This window comes from Drosophila erecta, unplaced genomic scaffold (assembly GCF_003286155.1).
Source record: "Drosophila erecta strain 14021-0224.00,06,07 unplaced genomic scaffold, DereRS2 tig00000055-arrow-pilon, whole genome shotgun sequence".
In the NCBI taxonomy this organism is placed as follows: Eukaryota; Metazoa; Arthropoda; class Insecta; order Diptera; family Drosophilidae; genus Drosophila; species Drosophila erecta.
In genome coordinates, this window is record NW_020825200.1 from 19,846,453 (window position 1) to 19,854,838 (window position 8,386).

General features: G+C 49.8%; 4 protein-coding genes across 4 annotated transcripts in view; 2 read left to right on the top strand and 2 right to left on the bottom strand.

Moving 5' to 3' along the window:
• Positions 1 to 2,995, bottom strand: part of LOC6543079 (protein prickle) — a 59,692-nt gene extending 56,697 nt beyond the window's left edge. Inside the window, exon 1 of the mRNA XM_015159234.2 lies at positions 2,111 to 2,995. Coding sequence (XP_015014720.1) covers positions 2,111 to 2,148 — 38 coding nt within the window. The 5' untranslated portion in view covers positions 2,149 to 2,995. The remainder of the gene's footprint in view (positions 1 to 2,110) is intronic.
• LOC6542050 (serine protease inhibitor 42Dd) lies at positions 21 to 1,992 on the top strand. The gene is made up of 4 exons (XM_001970626.3): positions 21 to 196; positions 586 to 1,472; positions 1,571 to 1,715; positions 1,782 to 1,992. The coding sequence occupies exons 1-4, from the start codon at positions 169 to 171 to the stop codon at positions 1,901 to 1,903; spliced, it is 1,182 nt and encodes a 393-aa protein (XP_001970662.1). The 5' UTR covers positions 21 to 168; the 3' UTR covers positions 1,904 to 1,992.
• Positions 2,996 to 4,033: 1,038 nt separating the features above from the next.
• Positions 4,034 to 4,544, top strand: LOC6542431. The gene is made up of 2 exons (XM_001970627.2): positions 4,034 to 4,289; positions 4,353 to 4,544. Exons 1-2 carry the CDS (start codon positions 4,067 to 4,069, stop codon positions 4,421 to 4,423), a joined length of 294 nt encoding a protein of 97 aa, XP_001970663.1. The 5' UTR covers positions 4,034 to 4,066; the 3' UTR covers positions 4,424 to 4,544.
• Positions 4,414 to 6,017, bottom strand: LOC6542429 (serine protease inhibitor 42Dd). Its single transcript, XM_001970628.3, has 4 exons — positions 5,945 to 6,017; positions 4,996 to 5,879; positions 4,697 to 4,841; positions 4,414 to 4,637 (listed from the first exon to the last, which is right to left on the bottom strand). Exons 1-4 carry the CDS (start codon positions 5,961 to 5,963, stop codon positions 4,513 to 4,515), a joined length of 1,173 nt encoding a protein of 390 aa, XP_001970664.1. The 5' UTR covers positions 5,964 to 6,017; the 3' UTR covers positions 4,414 to 4,512.
• Positions 6,018 to 8,386: the final 2,369 nt, after the last annotated feature.

The window sequence follows — 8,386 nt, forward strand, 5'->3', positions numbered from 1 at the left end:
GATCGGCATTTGTTTTCGGGGCCCGAGAGTTGAGTTTCGCATCTGAATCCGACTTGGATCAGCCTCCAGAGGCGCTCGGCGATCGCCGAGATTTCAGTTCACATTCCGACGAGCTCAAGTGCGAATCAGCGGAGCAGGAGACGCCCATCAACAATTTATGTGACGACCATGGCTGTCATCATCAGCTGCCTATTACGTAAGCCCCAATTAAGCGATCTGCTTGGTGCACTGTAAGAAATCCGTGCACGAATTTACTTCCACTTAATGGCCTTCCTCTCAAAGGAATTGGTGTTCTATTGACTTGAGGAATATATTACTTCTATATGCCATTGATTTTCGGCTTAAACGTGACGTAATACTTGTGTCAGAGTTTTTATTTTGGAGATAAGGGAAAATTAGGAGCTGGATTTTATCAAGAAGCGAGTGCAAAAGTGACAAATATTTATAAACAGTTATCACTCCTGTTGACGTAAACTTAATGTGGCAAATTGTGTAGCTATATTTTCTCCCAGTGTGCCGCAGCCGGCGGGGCGGAGCCTCCAAACAAATTGCGACTAATGCCATGTTTCGCATCGATTCCTTTAGTTCTCCTCGCGACAGTGTCGCAGTCCAAGACCATTGGTTACGACGCGGCTGCGGATCGCAATTTGCTGGCTGCCGATCTCTACAACGCCGTGGGCGCAGATCACCTGAACGAAAATGTGGTCATATCGCCAGCGACCATACAGAGCTCCATGGCGCTGGCCTTCGTGGGGGCCAAGGGTCAGACGGCATCGGAGTTGCAGCAGGGACTGCGCCTAGGTCCAGGGGATGCGGATGCGGTGAGCCAGCGCAGCGGTAGCCACCAGCAGGCCCTGATCCGTGACAACAATTTCCGGCTGGCCAACAACATCTACATCAACGAGAACCTGGAGTTCAAGGGCTCCTTCCGGGACGTGGCCCAGCGCCAGTTCGACTCGAACATCGACAAGCTGGACTTCCACCCGCCCTACAACAAGCGCACGGCGGACGGCATTAACCGGGCGGTGGCCACCAAGACCAACGGCAAGATCACTGACATCCTCCGCCCCGAGCTGCTGAATGATCGCACCGAGGGAGTGATCGTGAACGGGGTTTCCTACTCCGCCGCCTGGCAGAAGTCCTTCCGGCTGGACAAGACCGAGAAGCGCTCCTTCCGCACCGGAAGCGGGCAGTCCGTGAAGGTGGACACCATGTGGACGCTGCAGAACTTCAACTACGCCGAGGTCAACTCCCTGGACGCCAAGGTGGTGGAGCTGCCCTACCAGAACCCCGACTTCTCCATGCTACTGCTCCTGCCCAATCGCAAGGATGGCCTGAGATCCCTGCAGCAGTCGCTGTCCGGCAAGAATCTGCTGGTCGAGATCGGAGCGATGAGCCAGCACAAGGTAGAGGTGTTGCTGCCCAAGTTTAGCGTCACCTTTGGCTTGGGCTTGGAGGGACCATTCAAGAAGGTGAGAAGGAATCGATTAAAGCGATAGACACTCGATGAATTGTGATTCTTTGAAGACTATCATATTCTTAAACTAACTCTTCAACTTTCGTCAACTAGCTGGGTGTCCACACAATGTTCTCGAGGGATGGAGACTTTGGCAACATGTACCGCATGTTTGTTAGCCATTTCATCAACGCAGTGGAGCACAAGGCCAATGTGGAGGTCACGGAAGCGGGCCTGGAGCAACCCCTGGAAACTGGATGTAAGTAGACACCTAGATGCACCAAGCAGATCCCACTAAAGTGACCACCTATTCCCCGAAATACAGTGCTAAAGGGACTCTTCTCGCGCTCCAAGAAGTTCGAGGCAGATCATCCGTTCGTGTTCGCCATCAAGTACAAGGACTCAATCGCCTTTATCGGGCACATTGCGAACTACGCCTATGTCTAAACAAAAGCGCAGATGCGGATCATTTTGTTAAGACTTCCAATTAAAAACATGCAAATTGAGTAAATTAATGTTACACTCTGAACAAAATACCTATCTCACTCCCAACAATGAACATCATTGTATGAAACTGGATTGAACATTCCAGTTTCTTATTTGAGGTTCTTTAAGGTTGCATCTTAGGTTCGTTTAGTCCGACCTGCCACTTACCTTTCTAGTTCAACGGGCATTTGATTTGGGGTATCCATGTTTGCCGAGCGGAGAGTGTATCCGGAGTTCTTATGACTGCTGTTCTATGGACTGATGTCTTTTCGGTTTCTTCGTCGCTTGATTGGCATTCACAGGTATTTCACTGGTATTTCACTGGTGACACTGGGGGCGGCGGAGTTGCCTTTTGGCATTACCTATATTTATTATCTTATTCTTAGGTTTCTCGGTCGACTGCGCGACGTTGTTTCCTTTAATCGCGCACATAAATCAACAAAAGCCGAGCCAGCTGACAAGAATTTGAGCTTAGGCGTATTTATTATAAATTTGTTGGCGCGTTCGTGAAAAAATTCGCGGGTGCCTGTCGATAAACAGAAACTGGTTCGCGCACCGAATTAGCTTTGGCTCCACCAAATGGCGCAGCCCCGATCTTGCGGCCTAATTGTATTTATGCATGTGCTCGGGCTGGGGGACACTCCGCAGGGGTTGGGTGAGGGGCTGGCGGCTGGCCGTTTAAAATAATTGATGCACATTTCCCGGCCGCTCAAGAAAAACTGGGAGCCACACTGCAGCCACCGACGGCAGGCATTTCATTATTTTCAGCAAACTCCTTTTCCTGGCCGCTGCACGCGACAGCTGCCCGATTTCTGGACTCCCGTTCACCGATTCCCGGCACTTGATAAGCGCAAAAACGCAAAAAAGCCAAAAACGCGGGGGACGTCGCTGATCCGTTCCGTTTCCGCGCGTTCCCTGACGTTCCTTTCCGTTCCGTTCCGTTTCGGTTTCGTTCGGCTCGAGCGTTTCGTTCGCGCACGCGCACTTCCGCGAGTTCGATGTTGGTGCGAGGCGCGCAGCAGACTGAAAGCATTGTCGATCGGCCCCAAAGACGAACTCCAAAAACGCCGAACTCCTCTGCCTGCGCTCTCACTCCTCTCGCTCTCTCGCGCGCTGGGGGCTCTCTCGTGCCAAATACCGGTTATCTCGGAAATAGTGGGCACAGATGGGGCCGATATCACTCCGCAATGCAATTGCAGTGGCCGCGGCGCTCCCTCCCAAAACTTCGCGACTGCTCGTCCCTTTGTTAGAATGCTCGGTTCCCCGACAAGTTTCTTTGTTTCTGCGCCTTGTGAGTGGAATTCTAAAGAGCCCATCCCGGGCGGGAAGAATTGCAGCAGGTGCATGGTGCACGGTGGATTGTGCATGGTGCATGCGCCTTTGGGCAAATGCCACAAGTGCCGCCCCTTCCCCCTCGAGGGCAGTGGAAACTAGTTTCACCGCCCAAAACTGACAGTTCATTTAGCTAATCCCAGATCCTGGCATCCGGCAGTAGTCATGCGATCATGTGCAGGCTCCTTTAAATATGTTGTTATACGTATCCTGTTCCCTCAGGAATATATATACTTTCGGTATCCTAGGGATAACCGATCTTCGAGATTGTACCTCGAGATGATTTGAATTGGAATGTATGCTGAGTATTTGAAATGGAGCCATAAGTACGGAGCCCGAAAAAGTTTTGAGTGTACGGCCCATTTCCCCATTATAAGCAAGAAACAAAGATAAGAGGTAAGGGGCTGCAGTGCATCCAGTTGTCGTTAATTGTATTCGGGTATTTTCTCCAGCTCTTGCTGGCTAATTTTGGGTCGCACGTTCTGTTTGTCGTTTTCGAGTTAAATATTGCAATTGTCTTCGACGCTTCTCGGTTTTATGTGTACCGTTCTGCAGTGTTTATTTTTGGCTTAAGCGCTGACAGACCACCAAGTTGCAGTTTATGTTATGAGATATCGCCTGTACTTAACAGGTTTTCTGTGACTGGCATATCTGATTCCCGAATACACCCATAATTGGATTTTTACCCCGCATAATGAATTCGGTTCGCCCATCAATAGGAGAGAATTCCAAATGTTTCCAAAGGTGTACTCATTCCCACTTCCATAGCTCTTCAAATCGCTCGATAGTGAAATGAAAAACCCTTTGGCAGCGTTCTTGGTCGTGGCAGTAGCTGTTTTAGCCGATCTGCCAGGAGCTCCAGCCCAGGCCCAGGAAGTTCAGTCCCACTGCGTCGCCTGTCCGGACGAATTCAGGGGCAAGTTGGTCTGCGCCTTCATCAACGGCTGCTACTTGGACATAGAGTACTGCTCCTTGCTGGTCTTCAATTGTGCACGCCAACAGCGCCACAAGCACCGTGAGGATTATAGCCGAATGGCACCGAATGGAAATTATACCCTTTAACTCGAGTTTCTTTCAGTGTTTCTGGTGGTAAGCGAGGGCAAGTGCAAGCCAGTTCGGGGATTCAAGTGCGAAGTTATGGACTTTTGAATTCTGACGCAGGCTGTACGCGTTTATTTATTGATGCAATGATTACATTTTAGCTGCTTAATCTAGTGAAATGTATGACGATGTGCTGATTAAAACTTCACAATGTGTCCGGTGAAATAGACAGCGTGCTTATCGCGAATGATGAACGCAAATGGATGGTCGGCCACGAAAGTCTTGGGGTCCAGGGGCAGGGACATGGGCACCCCGGCAGCATCTAGAAGACCCGAAATATAAGTGTGTCTGCTGGAAACTTCGGGAACCAATAAGACTTACAACTAGCTCCAGCCGCCTCACATCCGATCTCGTTCACATCGATGAAGGTCTTGTGCTGCACCTTTGTGATCCGAGTGCCGATGGGCGAGTCCTGGAAAATGTTGCTGAAGTCGGCTGCATCCGAGAACATGGCACTGATTCCCATCTGAAAGAAAAGTTTTCAAAAAAAAACCCCCCCTCATTAGATACCAATAGTGCACGGTCTGATACCCGACAGACCCACGAATAGTTTATAACCCTATTTCCCGCCGCTTAGATCTTATCTCCCCCTGGAATATCATTATGTGGACCCTCCTCACCTTGTGCAGCGTGGGTCGGAGGTCCGTGTCGAACTCGAATTTGAACTTGGGCAGGTAGACGGACACACTCTGCCACTGCCAGCGATCTTCGAGAAGGTTGAAGTCGACGCCCTTGAGCTTCTGCTCCAGGGCCTGCAGTCCGGATCGTTGGTTGGGCAGGATGAACCACATGGTCAGGTTGATGTTCTCGAAGAAGAGTTCGATGGCCTTGGCGTCGAGTTCCGGGTAGTCGGCGTAGTAGTACCAGTTGTCGGCGAACATGGTGGGCACCTGGATGGACTGGCTCTCGCTCAGCCAGAACTCCCGGTTCCGGGTGTCCTCGTCGTTGAAGGGTCGTGCCCAGCGAGCCTTGAAGTAGATGGCGTTGACCAGGGCCACATTGGTATCCGGCTCCAGGCTGTCCACCACCCGTTCGATCTTGTTCTGCGTCTGCTGCTTCACCCAGCGGTTGATCCGCTCCACGGCCTCTGTTTCGCGACTGAAGTTCATGGGTTCGACCTCGGAGTCGAAGTACTTCTGGGCCACCTCACGGAAGTGGCTCGACACCGTGAGATTTTCCCGGGTGTACACCTTGTTGGCGATCTCCAGCACGGTCTTGGACTTGATGTAGGAGTGCAGCAGGTTGTGGTAGCTCTCGGCCAGCCCATCCTTGCTCTCCTTGGCGGAGGCGTGCAGGGTCTTCTGCAGTTCCGCGGCGGTCCTGCCCTCAGCTCCGTAGTAAGCCAATCCGAGCGCCAGCTGGATGGAAACCGGCGAGATGATTACGTTCTCATCCTGGCGATCTGTGGCCAGGGTTTGGAAGAGCTCGGTGGCGAAGAGGTTCCGCTCCTTGATCGTGTTTCCCAGGCCCCCAGGTGCGGAGATCCACACCCCAAGAAATATGACTGAAAGAATTGAAGTGGATTAGTATTCAGCTGGGCTTCTAGGGTTCTTTGCTTCGGGTGCTCACTGTTTAGCCAATGGTTCATTGCGCCTGCGTCGACACCTCGAGACTAAAAGTGAAATGGCCCAGCCACCTGTCATTTATAGCCGCGAGTTGGCCAGGAATCGAGACAAAGCCACGCCAAGAACGACGTTGACTGCGACGGCGCCTGATGCGCTTTGCATTACAAGCAGCGCCAGAGAAAATCAGCAGACCAGCCTTTGAATACCCTCTCAAATCCCTTGGAAATTAAAAAGCCCTTTACAAACGAACTCCAATTCAACGATATAGGGCGCTTTTATTTCAGTAGCTTTAGTATTTCAGGTTAGGGATATTAATATTAGGGATCATCAGTGGCTACAACAAAATTAAAGTTGATTCGAGACAGAAAATAAATAAATTAATCTACTTCTTACTGTAATATTACCAGCTAAGCTTAAGTTTCCGATGGCTTAGATTTGTTTATTTCTCTGTAACCAAAGCAAGCCGCAGATCACAGTGTGAGTGCTCACTGTAAGTGGATAGTGCATAAAGGAAGAAAGAAAGGAACCTTAAGGTGGATTAGGTTCTTAACCCGAGCACCTGGTAATACTGGGAACAGCTTCAGCAGCTCGCCCCCCTGGGAACACTCGGCCATTCCGTATTCGGTCCCGTTCTCGCCAGATCTCTTCCTCCAGCGCGCCGCTCTCTCCGCTGCCCCGACTCTCCGGCGCACTTGGGGCTTGGGGCTTTGTTGCTCTCGCCTCCTGCACTTGTTGTTGCTTGGCCCACCTCTCGCCTCGAGTGGCCGCCTTGGGGTTTACGCTGCTGTCAAATTATTTACATGCATGCTTGGACCCAGTGCTGAATGGCAAGGGGGTGGGGCTGGGGGCTGGGGGTTGGGGAGGGGGCCCTGAGATCAGGATTGCATTAACTCTAATTTCTCGTTTACGAACACGAACCGAAATGTTCAGGTTTTATGGCCTTTGCATTTAATGAGTTATTTTCGTATTTGTTTAGATAATGCGTCCATAAACAAAGAGCAGCGGGGAAAACAAACAGCATTGCGCATAAATTGTTTATCGGGTTTGCAGTTACCACCACAACCACCCCCCTCCCATATTCCAATTAACGGCATCACAAACTTACGAAATTCAGGAGAGGGCCAAAGAGCCCAAAAGAGATTTCTTACCACTTTTTTGCCTTCACCAGGTTCTCCCGATTCTGGTGATTTAGCAAAAGTCCCGAAAGTCGAGGGGCTTATTTATGCGCGTTTTGTGTGAAATGCTAATAAATTTTAATGGAATTTTAAAAACATGCTTTATGGACCCGGGCCGGCGAACTCCGCCCGAAAACGGGCCAGAAGACTGCTCTTCGGGTGTCATAAATTGGCAGCTTCCGTGGGTTATTGTGGCCGCCGCGGCTTTGACTGATGGGCTCCTTTGGCACGCTGATCTTGCATAATTACGATATAGATATAAGGCCGGGAATCGAGCAGCCGATGGCAGCATTACAAGGCACAAAACGCTGCGCTCCAAACACTTTCAATCGGCGGCGGCTGGGGGACCGTTGGCGGCCTTAAAAGCACAAAACCAGATTCGGCTTAACCTTATATAATTTACAACCACCAGTGCAGCAGTGAGCTGCCTCTGAGTGTGTGAGTGTGTGCGTGTGCGAGTGTGTCCTGTCTCCTGGCAACGACCGAGGAGCGGTGCTGACCGTTCTGATTGAATGATTTCACTGATCGAGACAAAACATGTTAAAGATCGTGAGATGCCGGGCCGCAACGCTCTGTGGCAGCGACTCTTGCCTCTGCAGATACACACGGCTGCCGGGGATCGGAAAAGAGATCGAGCGGCACACTGAGCGAAATCGGGCCGCGAAAGAAGCGCACTGCACTTCCCAGTTCAGCAGTGCTAGTTGGCAAGCCCTTTGATGGCACTTTTGTTTTTTTTTTTGCTAAATATTACCTCGTTTATAAGTGAGTTGGCTTGCGATTCTATTAGTACAATAATAAGAAACTAAGCACATTATCTACAAAATGTATTATTAATATTAGCGGAAGAAGTGCTATGACTAATTATAACTGCTACTGGGTACCGATTACTGTAATAACCAATCTCAAAACTTTAATAAATATTTAAAAATATAATATTTAGTAAAATAAGTAATTTTCATAGCAATACCATATAAAATAAAAGAGAGAACGCTATACTCCAGTTTCCAGTTTTTCTAGCATATCGATGTATGATAGTGGACGTGGCAACATCAGTAATCAAACTTAAACAAACAAACTATATCTCTGGAAACTGCATGCTTAGTCTCCACTTGCCAGTTCCTGAGTTCCTTTTATAGTTCCTGAGACCTCGACAGTGATACGGACAGACTTACGGACATGGCCGGATCGACTCGGCTAGTGACCCTGATCAGGAAGGTATATTCCTTATATTATATACCTGTTACATACTGTAACTTCCCTGAGTAAGCAAT

Excerpts from the sequence above, each read along its gene's own strand:
- LOC6542431 (XM_001970627.2), top strand. The coding sequence starts at position 4,067 with ATGAAAAACCCTTTGGCAGCGTTCTTGGTCGTGGCAGTAGCTGTTTTA. Across the intron at positions 4,290-4,352 it reads CCAACAGCGCCACAAGCACC|TGTTTCTGGTGGTAAGCGAG; the intron begins GTGAGGATTATA and ends AGTTTCTTTCAG.
- LOC6542050 (XM_001970626.3), top strand. The coding sequence starts at position 169 with ATGGCTGTCATCATCAGCTGCCTATTAC. Across the intron at positions 197-585 it reads CATCATCAGCTGCCTATTAC|TTCTCCTCGCGACAGTGTCG; the intron begins GTAAGCCCCAAT and ends CGATTCCTTTAG. Across the intron at positions 1,473-1,570 it reads TGGAGGGACCATTCAAGAAG|CTGGGTGTCCACACAATGTT; the intron begins GTGAGAAGGAAT and ends TTCGTCAACTAG.
- LOC6542429 (XM_001970628.3), bottom strand. Across the intron at positions 4,842-4,995 it reads TCCGACCCACGCTGCACAAG|ATGGGAATCAGTGCCATGTT; the intron begins GTGAGGAGGGTC and ends CTTTTCTTTCAG. Across the intron at positions 4,638-4,696 it reads TGAGGCGGCTGGAGCTAGTT|ATGCTGCCGGGGTGCCCATG; the intron begins GTAAGTCTTATT and ends CGGGTCTTCTAG.